Source organism: Ranitomeya variabilis, chromosome 6 (genome assembly GCF_051348905.1).
Source record: "Ranitomeya variabilis isolate aRanVar5 chromosome 6, aRanVar5.hap1, whole genome shotgun sequence".
NCBI lineage: Eukaryota > Metazoa > Chordata > Amphibia > Anura > Dendrobatidae > Ranitomeya > Ranitomeya variabilis.
The window spans coordinates 428,226,087-428,249,930 of record NC_135237.1 but is presented as its reverse complement, the minus strand read 5'-3'; the positions used below and the strand labels follow the sequence as shown (position 1 = coordinate 428,249,930).

Genomic DNA, 23,844 nt, shown 5'->3' with positions numbered 1-23,844 from the left:
GGCGCTATAATAATAAATAATAATAATAGTGTATTTTCGCTGCTAAAATGCACAGAAAACAAATGTAATCCGCACTTCAACTTTTATCAAAGCCAAATATCAGGAAGTACCAAAAAAAAGCAGCTTTATTTAATGCACATACAGCACACTGTATATCAGAGTACCTGGGAGTGATTACGGCCGCCGCTCACAAAGTAGTGAGCAGTTACTGTCACCGCTCCCTGCATCGAATCCAGGTAAAGTGTCACTTGTTGCGCTGCTGTTGGATATGGACGGCCAGACGGTATACTTTCAAAACTTTATTAAATAGGTTTTATAGGTCAACGCGTTTCGAGGACAGCACACGACCTCTTCATCAGGACAAAACCTAATAGCAACTGATGACTCAAAGCCACGTATAGAAGTTCATTTTCTCCGTGTAGCTGCTGCTCCAGTGAGGCAGCATAACATGATTTTCATGCTATTTACCAGAAGCTTAACGCTATATCTCCAGCTATATAGCATTTCTGAACATGACAGGTTTCTTTTATTGCTTAGAATTTTTATGTGTCTAATATAAAAAAGTGTATTTTTCTAGGGTAGACAAATGACGATTGTTTATGTGGATCCAAATAATCCATTACCAGATAGACAACACTATGGACGTGTTCAGCTTGTAGAGGTAAGATAGTTATTAATATTAATTCTCTTTTCACATAGTCACATGTATCTATGTATATGGGGATGTTGCTATTGAGGATCAGGTATAAAAGGTGACATTGTAAAATTACTAGTGTCAATAACATAATCAGCATGAGAGAATCTATGCTAGTCTGAGAGCACCTTTCTCTTAGACTGGCCAGGACTGGCTTCTAACCTCATCTAGTAATTTCATCTAGCCCTCAGATATGTTACTGGTACCTTTCATAATCGTTCAGCAAAGGTTTATTGTTTTACAGTTTTAGAATGTTCTGAGCAACCATTTAGGCCCTGATTCATTGAAGCAATTTCACCAGAATTCTATCATAAATCGGTTTAAAAAGTCATAAAAATTTGGCAAAACTTGCAGTTATGCACAAATTTTGTAACTTTTGGCATATTCATGCCCATTTCTCCCAGCTTCTCCAAAATGGGCGAATCTAGGACGGGATGAGGCACACGTCACTAATCAGACACACCAGATTCATGAACAAGCGTGGATCTGCACCTCTTCATGAATCAGGAGCATTTTGCGCCATTGTGCACCCTCGGTGGGCCTCATTCGTTGTTCTTACTGGTCTTGACGTAGCAAACGCCGCAGCTTGTCATGAATTTGACGCCCCTATCAGGCCACAACTCCAACTACTTAAAATAGCGTAAAAATGCCAAAAGTCGCACATTTTGTGACTTCTCAAAGCTTTTTACCCCAGAACAGTGGTGCAAAAGTTTGAAAAAACGGCTCTCATAGCATGACATAAATGGAGTTTAGAAGAATGGGAGTCTTGTGCCCCAAAGAAAGCTATTTGAGTGCTTGGAAAATGGCCAAACTCCATGATCCCTAAAGCCTCTGACTCTTTTACCCATTATTTGGAATGCCTGGGCTCAAAAGAGAATTGCATTGAATTTGAAATTAGTTTTATTAAAACTTATACAAATTATAATTGTGGCTAACACTTAAATGCAGTTTAGGAGCTGCCTAGGACTATACATGTTAGGTTACATGTTCATACCTCCATTTTACAATCCATTTCAGGAACAGGCAAATGGAATAAAATAAAAAAAAATGGATTCATTGCATAGTAGATGTAAGCGGAAGGACCCAATTGATTATTATGGGATCCATCAGTTTATAGAATGTAAAATAACGTTGTGCATGCCGCACTTCTTCTGTTTAAAAAAGGACACATAACAGATCCCAGACAGACCCCATTAAAATCATTGGGATCTTGGGATCCCTCTGCTTCGATTTGCATCAAGTATGAAAATTATTCATAAAAAAAAAATACATTTTGTTTGTCTGTTCCTCAAAGAGATAAAAGCGTGGATGTAGCCTTCGGCAAAACAAAAAAAAATTTCTGAATTTAAATATAATGTATCAATTTTGCCTTTTAAGCCTCTTATCTTCTATGTGATTCTAGGCATAGGAAGCCTTTCTGGTCCTTTATTAGACTTTGTTTATAGCTCTTTTGTTTCTACACCTGCTCTGTGGTATAATTCCAGGAATATTCCCTTACATATACCTCCAACGTGTCACTAGACCCCCATGCACTATAGACCCCCATGCACTAAGAAAAAAGGCCTAAAGATGACAACTATTACCAAACATTTAGAACTGGAGATTGCCAGACCAAGAATCACTCTTTACCAGAAGCCCTCCTCTCTGGCTCGTAGAGGGGCAATTGTCCTTACGCATCGGTAGGCAATGTGGACCGGCGTTGTCTTTGTGAAATAAACTTATTAACAGAAAAATAAAGACATGGAGCAGTTCTGGAGCAGAAAATCAAATCGCATATTTTTGAACATTGCAAGCACGGACATGAAGATTTGGTAAATTATTTAGAAATGAAAGAATGTTAATTCTTCTTTATAGATGAAACATCCTGTCTTGAGTAATTCATTGTTGATATGCTGCTGTTACTATTTAGAGCAACTTCCGGCATGCAAGTAGCAACAGCCTGGTGTCTCGAGAAGAACTGATGATGATCTTGTCCAGACTGGAAAGCTTGCAGATCCGAGCCCTGTACTTCACTGAGACTCAGCGCCTCACCCTTGGAGAGGTTGGGCTGGAGGACGTCACCATGTCCGGAAGTGGACGTGTAGCACTGAATGTAGAGATATGTGCCTGCCCACCAGAATACACCGGTGATTCATGTCAGGTATGTTATTAGATAGTCTGGTTCCTTATCTTATGCTATGATCCTGTTGGCACCCAAATTAAACTTTCAGTTGCTACCATTGTTCTTGACGTAACAATATTAAGTTACTAATAACGGTGTACAAATATGTCACTATACTATACTTTTATAATCCAAGTCTTATGTGAAAATATTTGAAAATAAAACTTCTCTGTTTTTAATATTTCATTGTGGGATTTTATAATCCATCACAAACGTTTCTGTTACTGGCCCTCTTGATTTCAGTAGGATTTCCATGCCATCAGTCATCTTCACTTGGCTTCTATTATGTCAGCGTTCTGATGCAGAATATGGTGGCCTGCAACACAGCCATGTACCTGTAGACAAACATATTAGTAAATGTATCATCAGGGCAATGGCAGACCACCAATCATGAGAACGGTGGTCCCGGGTCCATTGATCCCCCAATGTGAATTAAGTGATAGTGCTCATGTATGAGAACTACTTGTCTATTGGCGCTCCATTATTGCAAGACTTTAGGGCCCCACTTCTGCAATTGCTCATGGTCCCACCAGTCATCTACTTGTAATGTATTCTGTTCATGAGATAACCATTGTATATGTTACAATTGTTCAATAATGAATACTCTACCCTGGTTATAGTCTTAGGGAGACACAAAATTGCTGGTTACAGTCTGCAGTAAGTTTCTATATCAATGATCCATCAAAATAGAATATTCTAGACTGAGTATAAATACAGTGAGTATACTGTAACTTTTTCTATACGCATGGTTATTGTATGTCTCTGTAGCTGAGCATTTGCATTGCACAGCATAAACCATTAATGAAATTATTTTTTATGGAAAAATGTTAGAAATTCCATTTCCCAATAATCTAAAAGATATTTCTCTATACAGAACATATAATTGTGACTAGAATGGAAAATATTGTAAAATCTCTGCTTCTAAAGTACAGATTTAAGCACCCAGTAACTAAAGTTGGGAGTGGGATCTGGGTGTGCCGCTGTGAATGCTTTACGCAGACAAGTTCAAACTTTGACAATATCACCTTTGGACCTGCAGCAGAGAAACGATTGACTTCATACAGTACATGATGTACAGCGCTCCAGCTTGATGCTTCTAGGGCCATGGTTGTGATTTTGTATGTTTTACACCCAGTTTATATTCCCCACTGTACACTTAATAATAATAATAACAATGATGGATCAGTTGTCTTCACATGTTGATATATGGACCAAAGTCGATCAACATATTGGAGCATATTTAGCATGCATCTACAGTATCTACATTGCCATTATTATGCTGTGTGATATAAAACATGTCAAAATGACATATGTTTTACGTTTTTTCCTTCAAATCATTTTATTTTTTACACATGCTGATTGTAGAGGTGAGAAGCATTAACAACTTGTGTAATGTTTCCATTTTATGAAAGTCAGCACCTTCATGTAAAGTTAATTGCTTGTCGGATTCTCTGAGCGCTTTCCGAGGTGAGATACTTTTCTTTATCTAGAAGGAGGTGACATGAAGAAAATGGGAGCAGTCTCTAAAACTAAGAAGGCAGGGTGATCCAAAGTGAAGAGTAGTGGTTTTACCTATGACTTCTACAGGGCCCAAATACCGAACCCACAGCATCATAAGGAAAATGGTTTTGTGCTTCATCAGATACTGCGTTATGAACCAAAGCTTTTCTACAAATGCAAATAGCATACCTACAGACCTGCACTACAAAGCAGCAGGGCTTCATGTGTGGCCAGACAGGTAACAGTATTGCAGTTTTTAAAGGGATTTTTTACATTGATAGTCCATCCTTATTATGTGATCTTACCTTGATCACCTACCCAAAGCTAATGCTCTCCACCTAACATTAATATTTGTAAGAGGGTTGCTGGCAGCTGCAAACATGCTTTTTTTCTAAGGAACTGCAGAAATAGTCCCTTGGATATAAGGGCGAGAACCATTTTGATGCAGGATGCCTGCCTCATCACCCTACAGTCCGCTGTAGGCCTATGAGTCATCAGTGTCAAGTCATAGGTTCCCTGCCCCACCACTCTACATCATTTAGTTTGCAGGCTGCTGTACGCCTACAAGACATCAGTGTCAAGCCATAGGATCTCTGCCTCACCACTCTACAGTCTGTTGAAGGTCTACGAGACATCAGCAACAAGCCATAGGTTTCCTGTCCCACCACTCTACATCATTTAGTCTGCAGGCTGCTGTATGCCTACAAACATCAGTGTCAAGCCACAGGATACCTGCCCCACCACTCCACAGTCTGCTGAAGGCCTACAAGACATCAGTGTCAAGCCATAGGATCTCTGCCCCACCACTCTACAGTCTGCTGAAGGCCTACGAGACATCAGTGTCAAGTCATATGATCTCTGCCCCACCACTCTACAGTCCGCTGTAGGCCTGCGAGACATCAGTGTCAAGTCACAGGATCCCTGCCCCATCACGTTACAGTCTGCTGTAGGTCTATGAGACATCAGCATCAAGCTATAGGATCCCTGCCCCACCAGTTTACAGTCAGCTGAAGGCCTATGAGACATCAGCGTCAGGCCATAGGATTCCTGCCCCACCACTCTACATCATTTAGTCTACAGGCTGCTGTAGGCCTACAAGACATCAGCATCCCCGTGCAGCCTGATCTGAGCACAGAGAAGAAGATAATTAGTTTAATATAAACTTTATTTTTTTTTGCTGTTGTGTTGCACAAGGCAGCATTATTAGTTTTGAAGGGATGCACTCCGGGCATCATTAATGCTTTCTTAATGAGGCACTGATGGAACATTATTACTGGGTTAAGAGGCCTAATACTTGACTTGCCCCAGCCGACCCAACCTTAGTCACTACTAATAGTGTACTTGAATATATTTACCTCTGGGGCATAACTATAATAGGTGCAGAGGATGCAATCGCACCCGTGTCCTGGAGCCTAGGGGGCCCAATAGGTATTTCTGGCCCGTGTGAAAAGACCATTACTATTAAAGACTTGCAATAATTCGGGCCCTCTTGGAGATTTGCATTAGAGTCCACAAGCTTCAAGTTACGCCACTGTTTATCTCTGTACTCTGTAACACCCAGAGTGGTAGATCTTTTATTCATCATCTGTTTTCCAATGTCCTTATGGGAAGTCTACATTCTAGTTTCTAGAGAGCCGAGTGACCATCCTTGTAGGAACAAACATGGCCAAAGACCAGACTTCTATTCTTTACAGGTAATCTCAGTATAATGGTCATTGGCTCTTATCTAATATTTCACAGATTTGAATAGGTTAATCAGAAATGCGAATACTGTGTATGAGGAATATTCAGGTCTGCTGCAAGCAGGGGCTTGCTTCCTAAAATGCTGTAACCGGCTCTCATGTAACAGTGCTATGCCGAAAATATGTAGCCCAAAGGAAGCTGCGGCACCTCTGACTGATCCATCACACATACATCCTATTTGTCTGCTGTATTACTCAGGCTGAGATTTACCGTCCCAGTGGTCTACAAATGTCTGAGTCTCACAGGGTGGAGGTGAAGTGTTATCAGACACACCTTAGATACGCTGCAATATTCTAAACTGTCAGCCCTTGGGGCCACTCATATTTATTACACAACATGACTCACGCCTTGGTTTGGGAGGTGGGGCGTAGCTCAGCACCATGCAAGCCTCGTAGAAAGCCGGGATACCTGAGTCACAAGCACTGCAGTATAAGAAGGATTTGACAAGTTGGATGACAGTTTTGTGAAGCAGCAACTGCACTGTGAAGAATGGGCGCTTACTAATATACATAGGACCCCTTACTGTGAAGAGGAGCTTTAAGATTACTTACAAGAAAAATGATTCACTTGCTAAACTTCCTAATAGGATTGGTGCTATGTGGGGCACTTGGCACCCAGCAGAGGGTAGACTTCCTGCAGATGCCCCTTGGTATCGATCAGCAGCAGAACATCCTGAATGACCAAGCCAACAATGTGAGTATATGGGACAATCAGAAAGGAGGCATCTATGTGTTCCTCATCTATTAATGGTACTTCTTCAGTGCTGCAGGGAGTATACACGTGTCTCAATGTGCAATATAGATCATTTTAATGGTTCTTGGAAGTTCTTGTGGATAAGATGGATGGATTCACACTCCTCTATTAATAAATGCCATTGGTCACTTCAGTAAATGTGATCCCGTGATAGCATTGGCTGACTCACTTTTCCTCTTGTAATCCAGCCATAACCTCTGACTGCCTTTACTATCAAAAGTAGTTTTAGATAATTTCTTCCCGATGATGATGAAGTGCCTACATCCAAACATTAGTAGTTCAGATGCATTAGTAATATTTCAGCTGCCGCGTCTGTCAGGGCCTGTAGATCCCACTGGCGGCCAAGGATCTGCGAGTAGGTGCATGTTCTCTGGAAGGTTGCATTAAGTTCATCAGTGTTCTCCTATTATAACATTGCACCTGGACTCCAGCTGTATTATATCATTATGGGGCCTTCATGTGAGATCATCCCAAAGGTTATTGTTCCTTGTTTCTTCTTATAAATTTCTACTAGTACCTGAAACATGAGAATCAGGGGTGCGTTCTAGGTGGTCTACCATTGTCTATGCTTTCAGCACTAGGGGATTTCCCTAAATTGGTGTACCTGATGGTATAAGTTTGTGCAGCATAATGGGCACCCTTTTCAAATACATGGGTCCAATAAATTCCATGTATGTCTGCATTTATGTTGGAAGATATTTCTTGAAGATTTACAGATATTGATCACAGATGTGGCACAAACTAGGCCTAACATTTCCTTTTAGCAGAATATGTTTTTCTACTTCACCTAGTGCTGGCACACATACCGATGGACCAGCATCAGATCTCCAATAGCGTATATTCATATTTTCATAAACGTTTCTGTATATCTCATTGGGGTTGTTTTGGTGAATTTCTGGAAGTCCTCTTTAGATGAAAAGGCCAATCACGCGAATTTCTACAACTAATCTGACAAGTGTGAATATTCTGTGTATGAGGGAATTATTTTAATAGCCACCGTATTTCCAAAAACAGACCCCAATTCATTTGCATTTTTTTTAGTCACGTTTCTTTTTTGCCTTGTGGTATTAGAATTAAAAAATGCCCAAAAAGAATAATGAATTGGAAGAAAACAAAAAAGCACAAAACTAGACAAAAAAACAGATGCAAAAAAACTAGACAAAAAACAGATGCAAAGGTAATGATAAATTGGGGCCATAATCTGATTATTGAAATACTTTTTAGAAGTGGAAACAATTCTTGAAATACTTGGAGGAAAATGGGAATTTAAAATTATTCATGGTTGTCCTTATGTATCCATCAGACGTTCAGGTGCCATTTACAGCTGCCGGTATTGTTCTGCAGTCACAGGCTGTCAGAAGTTGATGAGATTTTGTGGCATTCTCTATCCACATGGCCCAGGTCCTGCAGTGCAAGAGCACAATTTTAAAGTTACGCACACCCTGCCATTTTTTATAGCATCATTATTGCTTTACAAATTTAAAATACAGAGATGTTCAGGTTTGTGGTTTTGCTTTGGCTATAATTTTTTCACTAGTCCTTATAAACATTTGACAGCAAAAACATAACTGTCTGATGTGGCTGTAAGACCTTAACCCTCCGTCAGGGGCAATATGTTTCATAACGAGTTTAGGGGCATTGCGCCTGTCCGGCACAGGCTAGAAAATTGGCTATATTTTCCTTTTTAAAAAATTTCAATGCTCTAAAAGTGATCAGTTACCTTAATAGGAATGTAATAAATGAGAATACACATAATCAGGTGGAAAAAAATGTTTAATAACCAGAAAAGTAATATGTTTCTATGTCTTGAGCATCCTCCTCACTCTCTCCATCTTGGGCCGGTTTCACACGTCAGTGGCTCCGGTACGTGAGGTGACAGTTTCCTCACGTACCGGAGACACTGACACACGTAGACCCATAAAAATCAATGCATCTGTTCAGATGTCATTGATTTTTTGCGGACCGTGTCTCCGTGTGCCAAACACGGAGACATGTCAGTGTTCGTGGGAGCGCACGGATTACACGGACCCAATAGAGTCAATGGGTCCGTGTAAAACACGGACCTCACACGGACGTTCTCCGTCTGGGGTCCGTGTGCGTGCAGGAGACAGCGCTACAGTAAGCGCTGTCCCCCCCACATGGTGCTGAAGCCGCGATTCATATGTTCCCTGCAGCAGCGTTTGCTGCAGAGAAAATATGAATAATAGTGTTTAAAATAAAGATCTATGTCCCTCGTTGGCTGTCACTCCTTCCTCTCTGCCCCGCGCCTCCTACTGTATGCGGTCACGTGGGGCCGCTCATTTACAATCATGAATAGTCGGCTCCGCCCCTATGGGAGGTGGAGCCACATATTCATGACTGTAAATGATCGGCCCCACGTGACCGCATACACTAGAAGCCGCGGCCAGACCAGGAAGCAGCGAGGGAGGCGGGTAAGTATTTTCAGAACAGCGGGGGGGGGCGCACAGGGGGTGGGAGGGCGGCGGACACATAGATCTTTACTTTAAACACTGTTATTCATATTTTCTCTGCAGCAAACGCTGCTGCAGGGAACATATGAATCGCGGCTTCAGCACGATGCAGGGTACCACACGCGTGGGTACCACACGCTCCGTGTGGTACCCACTCGCCATACGGGCGGCACACGTGTGCCGCATGTATGGCCTACGTGAGTTCCCAGGCACACGGACACGGATAACTCCGGTACCGATTTATTCCGGTACCGGAATTATCTGGACGTGTGGGACAGCCCTTGATCTGTATCAGACACACTTGGACATTCTTCCACATCATCTTCTGAATCAATGTCACTTTCTTCCCCTAAATCTTCTAGCTGTACGGGGTCTGTCTCATCAGCAAGCAGTATATTTTGCACTTGCTCAACATGAAGGGCATTGGACAAGTCAAATATTCTCCTCGCCATTTCAGAAGAAAAGCTGAAGCAAGAGAGAGAATATGTGTTAGGGCGCAATGTGCCTGAGAAGCACACTCTTATTTCTAACAAAACCTTCTATGACAAATCCACAAATTTAGCACTAGCTATTTATAAAACAAGCTAAAAACACAATTGGGATGAATAAAAACAGCAAATTCTAACCGTCAAAGGTGTGACACATTCAGGGGCAATGAGCCGGAGAAGCCAAAACACTGATATCTGATCTCCTGCAGCACAATAGGCTTATCAGGTTTCACACAGCCTTTAGGAAGGTACTGGGAGGATGGTGTTTCCCAGACAAACCACTGAAAATAGAGAAATGAAACTAAGTGAGCTGCGCCTGTCAGATCAGTTGCCCCTGACAGAGGGTTAAAAATGTATTTTCCACCAGAATTCACAATATAAACTACATACATTATTAAATAGATCTTCATTCTAATGAGACTTATGTAATTACTGTGAAAATCCATGTGAAAACGGATGTATAATCCTTTATGAAATCTTAAGTCAATCTTCGCTCACAAAGCCTGATTGGCATCTCCTCAGTGTCCCTCCAGCTGCTGAGATCTCACACTACTCAGTACAAGCTGCAGCTGTCAGAATACACTTGGACTTATGACTCTATAGCTGGACTCATAAATTGTTCATCTTAATATCAGGATTATATAGCCATTCTGACATGGATTTAAAAAAAAAAATGTTCCAGTCTTATCTGGTCTATTTGATCTACTTAATAGGGTATACAGTTTTTTTTGTAAAATCTTTAAGTCCTTTGAGATAATTGGACATCTGCATCATTATTGTTATTTTACTGCACAATTTATGTCCACTTTGCTCTTTAATAAATCCTCAGTAGTCATTAGACTGACAGACTAGAAATCCTTAGTACATAAACACTATTTGGACCACCTATTCCTCAAAAGTGTAGAGGAACATTGCACGGCGAATAAGCCTCCTTACCTTGGCATGCCAGAGCTGGTATGTCACTCTCCACAAGGACAAATGTTACCCCTTAGACCCCAGTCCAGAGCCTCTCACCTAGCCAAATCAGTTCTCATACTTCGCACTGATGAGGACCAATAGCCCTAAACACCGCGTCTGCGAATTGAGATTCTGATTTGGCTTTTATCCAAGTCATATTACAAGACTCGTTAAAGGGGCGATAGTGACTTGTAGTATTGCTGCTTCCAACAGGTGGCGCTATAGAGTTCAAGTCTTCTTCCTCACTGAAGAGGCAATTTGCATCTTAACTATATAGAAACTTTGAAAATTTAGGTAATATATGGCATATGAAAGATTGTACCGTTGACTGGAACTAGTGTGGATCTAATTTACCGTTATTAGAACTTTCAGAAAATTTATGTTTTAATAATTTGTATGGGGAATATAGAATCAATAAATTCTTTCCCAATTGTGGCCTCTGGAGTGCATGAAATTCAGGGATATCCTACGTCAGAGGAACAGTGGGCATTTTCTATACAGTACATGAATTGCTAACAGGTGACTATGACCAGAAAAAGAGGACTGAAATGACCCCCTCCATGTTTCATTTTCTCAGTCAGCATGCTCTACTAGGGTATTATACTGAACTTGGCCATTATCTTCCCAATTTATAGTATAGGGATTGCGTATACAGTAGATCGGTGCGCATGTAGCCTGAATGGGAGCGAAGGCACAAAAGGTTTCCTCAGAGAATCCATAGGTTTTGATTCATCAAACTGCTGTGTTACATGTAAGGTGTTCCGAATGCATTACTGAATGAGGTGCATCTTTCAGCTACGGGGCACCACTGTAAGGAACGTACTCCAGTCAGTAATTGGAGAACATCGCTATTGTATGTTACCCCACTTTTCTTGCATTACTGAATGAGGTGCATCTTTGAGCTACCGGGCACCACTGTAAAGAACATACTCCAGTCAGTAATTACAGAACATTGCCATTGTATGTTACCCCACTTTTCTGGTGTAAAGTTTAATGAATTTGCTTGCTGTGCTCAACTACACCTCCCGCTACGCTCTTCCCATTTTTTCTGAAGGTGCAGTAAATGTGCCATACAGTAAGGGCTCGGTCACATAACCGTGTTCACGTGTTTGCAGTGTTATTCATTGGGGCAGTGAAGATAAGCATTTTTTTCCACTGACTAAATCTGCGTTGAAAAAAATCGCAGTATGCACTAGTTTATTCTATAAATCGTATGAGACTCGCCCATTCAAGTCTATGGGTGCGCGAAAATAAATTGGATGTTATACAGAGCCGCAGTATCGCATCTGATTTTTACATATACATTCTAATTCTGTAACGGGAAACTGTAATTGATTAATAGCTGCTGCCGTAAAAAAACGGATTATATATACGGATGACAAGTGAGAAAAAAATCGCCTTTTTTTCTCAATAAAACTCTGAACAATTTTTTATACTGTTGTGTGAACCTTCCCTGAGTCTCAACTAAGTGCAACTGTGATGTGAGGTTTTCTCTGATTAAGGCATAGTTCACATATTCCATATTTTACATCAGTATTTATAAGCTAAGAGTGGAACAATCAGAGGAAAAGTAGAATAGAAACACGTCACCACTTCTGGATTTATCACCCACTCCCAGTTTTGGCTTACAGATACTGAGGTAAAAAACTGACCAAATACTGAATGTGTGAACGTGGCCTAAAGGCTAGCGTATGTAATGAAACCGAGCAGACACTTTTGGTCACATAGTGCGTCTGATGCTAATGCTTTTCTTTTAGCCAAGCTTGTACTATATAAACCTGGATATACAGGATCCTCTTTAATCTTCTCTCCTCTCACAGGCATGTGCACCCGGGCATTATCGGGAGAATAAAGGGTTGTATCTCGGACGATGTGTCCCTTGCAGATGTAATGGGCATTCCAGCCGATGCCATGACGGATCTGGAATATGCATTGTAAGTTCCATTTCATGTCATTCCTCAGAAATTTTTATTTGTTAAGATTGCTGCACGGCCGACACCGAGACTTGTTATGTCTGACTACATGGCAACACAAGCCTCATTCATACATGAAATAAACACACGACAAAGCTTTCTTAGTGGAAAAATAAGGCCGTGATGTTTATTTTGGGTTACTCATAAAAATTTACAAAACATTCCCAGATAAATAAATCATGTAATTTCACCAAATATTCCACAAACCAATCAACCATCCACCCATAGACTGGGCGATTTTCCCACAACATAAACATCACGACAAAGCAAAATTTAAGGGCGGGAGGGTGGGGTCTTCTTTTCTTCAAACGGTACCTCACAATGACTGCACCTTGCCATAACACGGCCATAAATATCCCGGCGACAGCATGGCAACGCACTGACAACCAATTGTCAGTCGTTATAAAACCGCCAAAAGAGCTGATTGGAGCCGGATTTACCCAATAGTATAACAGCTATGAATAGTAAAAACATCCAATTTGGTTAGTAACCAGAAATGACCAATGAACAGTAGAGACTGTGTGGCCATGTGACCCCCCCTATATTCCCTACGTAAAGTAGGGGGGGGCTTCCATGGCAACACAAGCCTCATTCATACATGAAATAAACACACGACAAAGCTTTCTTAGTGGAAAAATAAGGCCGTGATGTTTATTTTGGGTTACTCATAAAAATTAACAAAACATTCCCAGATAAATAAATCATGTAATTTCACCAAATATTCCACAAACCAATCAACCATCCACCCATAGACTGGGCGATTTTCCCACAAGCCTCGGCTCACTGAGACGAGGCCCCCCCCCCACACCGCACAGCCATTTTTCCACTATGCTTTGCATGTCCAGATTAAAGGGAACCTGTCACCACGTTTTTGGAAGATGGGATAAAAATAGCGTTAAATAGGGGCAGAGGTGGGCGTTACATTAGTGTGTGTGTTATGCGTTTATTACCCACCTAAGTTGCCGAAATAACTTTGCAAAGTCTCCGTTTTCGCCTGTCAATCAGGCTGGTCAGGTCGCATGGGCGTTGTCTTCCCCCAGATTTGGCGTAGTTTTCCGTTGGTGGCGTAGTGGTGTGCGCATGCCCAAAGTCCGGAATCCTCTTCCAGGGGATTTAAAATAGCGCGGTGTTCGTTATTGCATTGGTGATCGGTGGGCGCGGCCATCTTCCTTTGGCCGCGCGTGCGCAGAAGCGGCGCTCTGCTGGCCGCGGCTTCAGGAAAATGGCCGCCGCGATCTCCATCTGCGCACGCGCGGCATCCCGCGGCCATTTTCCTGAAGCCGCGGCCAGCAGAGCGCCGCTTCTGCGCACGCGCGGCCAAAGGAAGATGGCCGCGCCCACCGATCACCAATGCAATAACGAACACCGCGCTATTTTAAATCCCCTGGAAGAGGATTCCGGACTTTGGGCATGCGCACACCACTACGCCACCAACGGAAAACTACGCCAAATCTGGGTGAAGACACCACGCCCATGTGACCTGACCAGCCTGATTGACAGGCGAAAACTGAGACTTTGCAAAGTTATTTCGGCAACTTAGGTGGGTAATAAACGCATAACACACACACTAATGTAACGCCCACCTCTGCCCCTATTTAACGCTATTTTTATCCCATCTTCCAAAAACGTGGTGACAGGTTCCCTTTAAAAATATCACTACCAATATTGGATAAATGAACCAAATCCTGTTGATATAGACCAGGCAAAAAACCTTCAAGCTCGACGTGCCTGTAAGAAAACCCATTAACCAACGGAAAAAACTTCTCCATATTCTTATTTACCCTTTTGCGAATTTTGTCCATAAAACCAGATTCAGCGGAACGCCAAACCAACCTCGGGACGATCTCGGAAAATACAAAACTCGGGAAAGGAAAGGATTGCCTGAGATTTACTATATCAGCTCGCATATTAGCAAGTAAATCCAGAGTTCTTAACTTACCGAGATCGTTACCGCCTAGATGGAAAATTACCAAATCCGGAAACGGATACAAATTAATACAATAACGAAATTGAAAAATTAAATTATACCACTTCAGTCCTCGAACACCGTGCCAAAATATTTAGACCAAGGAAGGGTCGAACGACAAATTCTCGGTATAACTTCGTTGAGAAGCTCGCCTCTGTGCCCAAAAAATAAATGAATGACCAAGTATCCAAACTATGAAAGGACCTGCAAATAAATCGATAATTAGTAATCATACAAGTCATGCCGCACATATAATTTAAATCTTCTGGATTCCCATCTCCCAATTTGTTTAATCTGAGAATCACAGAGGCCAGCCCTAGAAGCTTCGGTTGCTGCACCGATCCTAAAAGAGTGAGAGGAGATTTTAAGATGCTCTTTGCCAAGGGATTTCAAACAATTCTTTAAAATAAAATTAAACTGAAAAATTGTAGCTGCTGAACCGTCTTTATGTATAAACAACGGTCCTTCTGCGGGTGACCTAGCATGTAACCAACGGTTCATGTTAAAAATTGGGCATATGAATGGGTCCGGGAAGGAAGAAATTTTAATGCTGGTCCCTCTTGCTAATTGATCAGTTTTAGATCTCCTAATGAACAATAAGAAAAAACCATCATAAAACCGTATATCCGATAACATCAATCCAGAAGGATGAGATTTTTTAGCCGATACCAATTCGCCCACTCTAAGCGCTCCGAAAAAGGCCAAACAAAAGGCTGCATGAAATAATAAAACCTCATCTGAATTGATACAAACTTGGCTCAGGGCTGAACATAACTCCTTAAGCAGGGGCAAAGAGATCGGCCGTCTGGTGTCAGGCTGAAAATTGCTCTTCCTCAACCCTTTTAAAAACTGCTTGATTGTAAAAATTGCCGTTAATGGTAACTCTCCGGAAAGTTTCAGAAAAAAGGAGACCCCCGCTAGATATTTAGTTACCGAGGAATATGAGAAACCTTGAAGTACTAAAGACTCCGCAAAGTGTAGACCAGCCATGGGGTCAGATACTTTTGGGTTAAAAGCATTAAGGTTACAAAAAGCAAGCCAAGCGAACCATGCGGCCGAATAGCTGGCCCATGTTCTATCTGACACAGATTTCTGAATAAAGTGAGGGATCAGATTACAATCATGTCCCAGATCAAACGTGGGCAAGGAGTTTCTTCTGAATCCGCCCCTGGTACCTGTGAACGAAAAAGTGACCAATGACGTGCACACAAAGCGTCAACTGCAGAACAAAATTTGCTTTTACCAGAAGCCGCCTTAAGCCAAATATTCAACTTAAGACAAATCATTACCAACTGCCGTAAAATACTTGCAGCCCATTTGTTCTTGGAAGATAAGGTGTTGATGGAGAAGATGACACCAGGGTCGAGGGACAAAATGATAATTCTTGAGTTTTTGAAATGAAAACCCCAAGTAGAGACACCCAAAAAAATGGAAAAAAGTTCCAAAACCATCCGGTTCTTAGTAAGGCCACAAGCCACCCATGAATCGGGCCAGTCCTGCGCAATCCAATATGATGTAAACAATATTCCACAACCCTTGAGAGTCTGGACTGAAACAACAAACGGAAAAGAATCGGAGGAAATGAACGCCGTTTGCCAACAAGATTTCCCGTTAAACTCAGAAATAAAAGTCAGCCAGGTTCTGGCGTCTTCCTTCAGAGCAGAACTTATTCGCACATGAGAAGTAGGGGAAGAAACGCCCTTCGTAGCGTCATACAGACGGCGGGAAAATGCCCTGCCAACTGGAATGATTCTCGTGGCAAAGTTCAAAAGGCCTAATAATGACTGTAATTCTTTCAGGGTAGACTTTGGTTTGGAGAGAAATTTGTGTAAAGCTGATCGCAGTTTAGAGATTTTCTCTTCTGGGAGTCTACATTCCATAGCAGAGGAATCTAAAACAATGCCTAAAAATTCAATAGATGTAGCGGGATAAACCGTTTTCTCATGAGCAAGGGGTACACCAAAATGATTACATAAGCTAATGAAGGAATTCAATGTCAAAAGACAATTAGAGGAAGAAGGGGGACCTACAAATAAAAAGTCATCTAAATAATGCAAAATGCCTGACCCAGGAGAATTTGTTTCCAAAACCCAATGCAAAAAGGTAGAAAAGGTTTCAAAATAAAAACAAGATAAAGAAAAACCCATAGGAAGACATTTGTCAAAGAAAAAACAATTTAGAAAATGAAAACCCAGGGAGGAAAAACCGTCAGGGTGAACCGGGAGAAGCCGAAAGGCGGATTTAATGTCCGATTTTGCTAATAATGCGTCCTGCCCAAAGTGCCTCAAAATGTCCACTGCCTTGTCAAAAGAAGAATAAGACACTGAGCAAGCTGCACTATCAATTTCATCATTCAAAGAAGATCCCGCCGGAAAGGATAAATGATGAATAAGGCGAAAAGAACCAGGTTCTCGTTTAGGAACCACACCTAGTGGTGAAATTCGAAAATCTGGAAAAGGAGGAGAGGAAAAAGGACCAGCTACCCTACCGAGATCCAACTCATGCCTAATTTTCTCTTCCGCTACATCAGGATACAAATCAACCGAACGTAAATTATTAACGATTTGGCAGCCTGATCCCTTAAAAGGAGGAACAAAAAAGCCGTAAGTAAAACCGTTAAAAAGCAGGCTACTGATCATTTGGTCTGGGTATCGATTTAGCCATGACACCATATTTTCCACTTTCACTGGTGTCTGTGCTCTTTCCAGTAGGCTCTTTTGAGATAGATTGGGCAGACTGTTTTTTAAAACATTTGAAAGCGGGGTGTCCGTTCCCGCAAAAGGAACACTCATGGCGAAAACGACAATTTGAGCCCCATTTACAACTGGATTCATTAAAGGTAAAACAGAATCCTTTCCTAGGGACAGGGGCAGAAGAAGCTCTGGAAGAAAAATGTCTTTGCGGGAGCATTAGGTTTAACCATAATCCAACATCCTTACTGCCCCAGTGAACCTCAGGATGTACAGCCAGCTTTTGGCGAAAAGCTTCATCGTAATGAAGCCACGCGACTCCTCCAAAGTTGCGGTACGCTTCAAGTATTATATCGATATGTTGAAATAATCTGCTACAAAGCTGTGGAGATTTTTCACCTAGAACAGCCGAGTAAATAGAAAACGCCTGCAACCAATTGTTGAAAGATTTAAAAATACGCTTGGCGTCATCAGAATCAGGCTTGTCTTCCTTCCTATCTATTTTACTTGGCTGTTCCCTGCGAGGAAGAAGTGAAAACAAATCCACATAATTATTGCTCCAAATGAGTTCCTTAGTAGCGGAGCTCAAATGGAAGCCTAAAGGAGATAAATCACATGTTAATGCCTCCTTAAATGTATTCTTAGGAATGGAAGTTAGATCTATGTGAGAAATGGAAGGAGGGGCAGAAGGAAGAATACCACTTAATGTTTCAGAGAGAACATTCTGAACAATGCGCTTAATATCAGCATCAAATAAAGAAACATTGGTATTAATCATCTCACCCCTTCCAGAGCTTCTGTTTTCTGATGTAGCATCCGGTGCGCAGCATGCACTCGAGCCCTCCCTGTTAGGCGAGCGCAGCTGCGTGGCTGGTGTAGAGAGGGACTCCGGATCCTGGGTATGAGGATGCAGAGCTCCAGACAGCGGAGGGAAAGAGAAACCAGAATCCGCCTGGTAAGGAGAGCCGGCGTTTGAAATTGCCGCTCTCGTCGGCATCTTCTTCCGTCCGCGACGTTCTTCTGCCCTGGTGTCGGCGCGTGATGACGTGGACGGCTACACTTCCCGGCGCCTCCATGAATCTCGCGATGGGCTCCGCGACCTTCTCGTTGGAGGCAGGCGGGACTTCCTGGAACGCTCTGGCGCTGCGCTGCTGACCGGAGGAGGTGCCGGAGATGGAGAGTAAGTCGTCCGGGGCTTCCTCTTCCTAGTGCTGCCGCGGTGACTCGGTGACAATGTCGGAGGCATGCTTGGACTCTGAGGCACAGGGCTGGGAACCGATGTAACCGGAACTGCTTCAGGACTTGAGGTAACAGGCCTGGAGTTAAGGCACGATCTCAGCCATTCTGCGCCGCCCTCTTCCCCAGCTCTAGCAATAAGTTGCTGTAATAGGTTATCCATCCAGACAGTGGGGTCTTCTTTTCTTCAAACGGTACCTCACAATGACTGCACCTTGCCATAACACGGCCATAAATATTCCGGCGACAGCATGGCAACGCACTGACAACCAATTGTCAGTCGTTATAAAACTGCCAAAACAGCTGATTGGAGCCGGATTTACCCAATAGTATAACAACTATGAATAGTAAAAACATCCAATTTGGTTAGTAACCAGAAATGACCAATGAACAGTAGAGACTGTGTGGCCATGTGACCCCCCCTATATTCCCTACGTAAAGTAGGGGGGGGGGGGCTTCCAATATAATCGCTCCTCACAGTAATGCATTGTGTGGCTTGCATGTCTGCAAAGTTGCTCCAGTCAAGCGTGTCGCCACTGATTTCTTTTTTTTAATTGCTGTATGCTGGGATTTTTGAGCAAAATATCTCCTGAAAATTGTTTGCCATGATTTTGATTAATCTATATTTTAAACAAATTGTCTGATTACAAAAGGGTTTGTGGCCTGAGCATTAATAGGTTACTTATATGAGAGAGCGGAAATATCCTCTAATGATGAATACTGATAATCAGAAGCATGGCGTTCACCACATGGGATAGTTCATAGGGCACAGCTGAGAAGTGCTAGCAGAATTAGGCTGTGCGCACTCTGTGTATTTGCAGCAGACGTTTCTGCACCAAAACCAGTGTCGGCAGCAAAAGCGCCTGGTAAAATATGCCAATTTTGACACATTTAAGGCTCATTCACACGTCCGATTTTTCCACTTACGGAAAAAACAGACTGATTATTCTGATGAGACTTTAGTCAGACTGTGGTCCGACTGGTATCTGTTTTTCTCATACATGAAGGAAAAAAAAAGTTTCTCCGACATCTCTATACTGATGTCATCCGAGTGCAGTCCAATTTTTTTTTTTCACAAATCCATAGACTTGCATTAACGATTTTGATTCGACCCTCGGATCATAATCAGACATGTCACCGCGATTTTCCATGGGCCTCTCGGTCCGCAAAAAATCATGGACATGTGAATGTCCCCATAAACTATCACAGGTACTGGTGCTATCTATAAAAAACATGGATAGCACTCGTACGTGATAACGGACGTCTGAATGGGCCCTTAGGGTATGTTTCCACGTTCAGTAAACGCTGCGAGTTTGACGCTGCGCAGCGCTGCAGCGTCAAACACGCAGCGTCCAGATGTTCCAGCATAGTGGAGGGGATTTGATGAAATCCCGTCTGCACTATGCGTGGAAACCCGCACGTGGCGGCCCTGCGACTACGGACATGCTGCGCATCTTTTCAGATCGCAGCATGCCCGTACACCTTGCGGGGACGCAGCGTCCCCGCAAGGCATAACACAGGGCCCTATGGGAGAGAGCGATCATCCCGGATGTGAAGAGTTAACACATCCGGCATGATCGCGTCCCAGAAAGGGGGCGGGGCTTAGCGCCGAGCGGCTTCGCCGCTGCGGAAATACCGCCGGCCATCCTGATCGTGGAAACATACCCTTAGGGTATGTGCACACGTCGCGGATTTTGCTGCGGATCTGCAGCGGATTGGCCGGTGCAGATTCGCAGCAGTTTTCCATGATTTTACAGTACCATGTAAACCTATGAAAAATGAAATCCGCGGTGCACATGCTGCGGAAAAAAACGCGCAGAAACGCTGCATTGTTTATTCCGCAGCATGTCAATTCTTTGTGCAGATTCTGCAGCGGTTTACACCTGCTCCTCAATAGGAATCCGCAGGTGTAAAACTGCAGTTGGAATCCGCACAAAATCCTCAAAAAAATTGCAGTGCGGATTACCTGCGGATTTACCAAAATCAGTCTGGAAAAATCTGCAGAGTAATCCGCAGCATGTGCACATACCCTTATACATGTGCTCTGGGTGCATTTTTATTTGAATTTTTCCATTCTTGTGAAATAATTGACACTCTGCAGATTTTACAAAATGTTTTGAAGATTCAAACCTGCAAAGAACAAAATGTAGCGTGTGCATGAGATTTCAGAAAACTCACTTTACCTCAGTGGATATCCTTATGGACTTTAACCCACCGTTTTGTATAGTGGCCAAGCTGGCTAATTATTACTAAATCTGCCTGAGGAATGCTGATTGTCGAGCTGAGTTTTCTTTTATATTTTATCTTTAAATCAGAAATTCAGGGGCAACATCCAGAAATATGTGAGCGGTTCTGTCCAAAGCTGAAGCTGAGCTCTGATTGTGGATATGCTCAATTAGGCATTATATATGTACATACATATAGGAATGACTTACCTATAAGGTTTCTTCTTTTAGGATTTTTTTTTTACATGTTACAGAATGTTTTTCACAATGTTATGTAAGTGATGAATCCAGCTTTGTAACATGAGGGTCATGCAACCCGATGTAAAATCTATGATTGAACTCCCACTAAGGCCACATTCACACATCCAGTATTTGGTCAGTATCTGTAAGCCAAAACCAGGAGAGGAGCAATCAGAGGAAAAGTATAATAGAAACATATGCTCCACTTCTGTATTTATCACCCACTCCTGGTTTTGGCTTAGGGCTCTTTCAGACGTCCGTGATCCTCAGATCACAGTGCTCGGACTGGCTGTGCATCTAACCACCCCGAGCGTGACAGGCTCATACAAATATATGAAGTTGTCATGCTTAGGGTTGTGAGACGCACAGCCAGTCCGTGCACTGTAATCTGAGGATCATGGACATCTGAAAGAGCCCTGAGTAGAAATGAGCTGACCGGAACATAAAAGTTCAGGATTCGTACCAGACAGTTAGTGGGTTCTAGTTCCAGATTGCCTACAGTTCTCGTACCCGACCCAAACTTTGGAATAAAGTACCCGAACTCAAACTTCCACAGGTCCACTCTTATCTAGCCATAAGCCAAATCCACAAGTGGGTGAAAAATGCAGAAGTGGTGACATTTTCTATTAGGGTATGTTTCCACGGTCAGGAAACGCTGCTTTTTTGACGCTGCGCAGAGCTGCAGCGTCAAAAAAGCAGCGTCCAGATGTTCCAGCATAGTGGAGGGGATTTTATGAAATCCCGTCTCCACTATGCGTGGAAACCCGCACGCGGCGGCCCTGCGACTCCGGACATGCTGCGCGTCTTTTCAGATCGCAGCATGTCCGTACACCTTGCGGGGACGCAGCGTCCCCGCAAGGCATATCACAGGGCCCTATGGGACAGAGCGATCATCCCGGATGTGAAGAGTTAACACATCCGGCATGATCGCGTCCCAGAAAGGGGGCGGGGCTTAGCGCCGAGCGGCTTCGCCGCTGCGGCGATACCGCCGGCCATCCTGAACGTGGAGACATACCCTTATAGTTTTCCTCTGATTGTTCCTGATATTGACTTACAAATGTTGATGCAAAATACTGAACGTGTGAACATGGCCTTAACTTGTGCCATTTATAAGACTTGTGTGGCAGAAGGGCTTTTGAACCCCTCAGGCACCAAGGTCCGGGTGCCTATGCTACCTCTGATCCTTAATTCCACCCCTGTATAAATCATTTCTAATGACATTATTTGCATGTACGGTATAAATCACTGACAATGCTTGCTTTGTGGCTGAGTTTTGCTGAAGCTGTCAGATCTCATGGTAGAGTTTGCAGAGTTAACAGTTGTGTTCAGGGAGCGGCTGTACATACAGGACAAGCTGCTACAGGATGGCGGACTCCGAATATCAGACTATGAGAACAGTCTAATTCTGCATGTCCTCATGTGTTATAAAGGAAAAGTATGACTAGACTCATGATATGTGGTCTGGATCATAACCATTACATTAGCACATAGCCATTAAATAAGAGCATAGTCATTACACCTAGGGTCACTATTTAATCAGCACAACTGTTGGCACATGTGAAGAGACGTGAGAAAACAGATTCAGCAATTATGTTCTTATTTACAAGTAGTTGTTAGAAATATACTCCTATACCACTAATTTGTCCCTGACTCTGTATGTAGAATTGCCAGCATAACACGGAGGGTGACAACTGCGAGCTGTGCAGAGAAGGCTACAGTGGGGACGCCACCCAAGGCTCATGCACCTTATGTCCCTGCCCTCTCCCTGTGGCCTCCAACAGGTGGGTTTCACATTTGTGATGGACATATTGTACTAAAAGTATGAATCAGTAGAATATTAGAACATTTTTCACATATTCAATAATTGAAGGGAAATCATACAACTGAATCAATATTTTGCAATTTTCCATTTAGTATGCATTCTATATAGCATTATTCCTGTCTAAGGATATGTGCACACGCTGCGGAATGGTGTGTGGATTTTTCCGTACTGTTTTTGGTAAATCCGCAGGTAAACCGCAGTAAACGGATTTACTGCAGTTTTTGTGCGGATTCCACCTGCGGTTTTACACCTGCAGATTCCTTTTATGGAGCAGGTGTAAACCGCTGCGGAATCCACACAAAGAATTGACATGCTGCAGAATATAAACCGCTGCGTTTCCGCATGGTTTTTTTCCTCAGCATGTGCACTGCGGATTTTGTTTTCCATAGGTTTACATGGTACTGTACACCTCATGGAAAACTGCTGCGGATCCGCAACGTCATATCGCAGCAAAATCTGCAGTGCATAGCCTGAGTGCTGTAAGATGGATATAGCCGTGACCATTCTACAATAAGGAGAACTATATTAAAGGGAATCGGTCTCCAGGTTTTCGCTTCCTTATTTGAGAGCAGCATAAGGCCGGCGTCACACTAGCGAGTTTTACGGACGTATGAGAGGTGCAGAAAATACGGATTGCATACGGTACAATGATTCTCTATGGCCCAGCTCCTATGTGCCGTATTTTACTGATCCGTATTATACGGTCTTGTACGGCCGTAGAAAATCGCAGCATGCTGCGTTTGTCACCGTATTGCGCAAAAAAATCGCCAATGAAAGTCTATGGGGGCGAGAAATATACGGATTACACATGGACCATGCATGTGGCTTGCGAGAAATACGCACCGGTGTTATAGAGAAAAGCCGGCAATTCAGTGCGGTGTACAGTAAAATCACACTGACAGAATAGAATAGGTAGAATAAATGT

At 42.7% G+C, this 23,844-nt stretch overlaps 1 protein-coding gene across 1 annotated transcript in view; it reads left to right on the top strand.

The window, feature by feature from the left end:
* The window catches only part of LAMA3 (laminin subunit alpha 3), a 287,589-nt gene that overhangs the window by 217,325 nt on the left and 46,420 nt on the right, over positions 1-23,844 (top strand). Inside the window, exons 39-42 of the mRNA XM_077270374.1 lie at positions 578-661; positions 2,604-2,834; positions 12,588-12,701; positions 22,760-22,878. Coding sequence (XP_077126489.1) covers positions 578-661; positions 2,604-2,834; positions 12,588-12,701; positions 22,760-22,878 — 548 coding nt within the window. The remainder of the gene's footprint in view (positions 1-577; positions 662-2,603; positions 2,835-12,587; positions 12,702-22,759; positions 22,879-23,844) is intronic.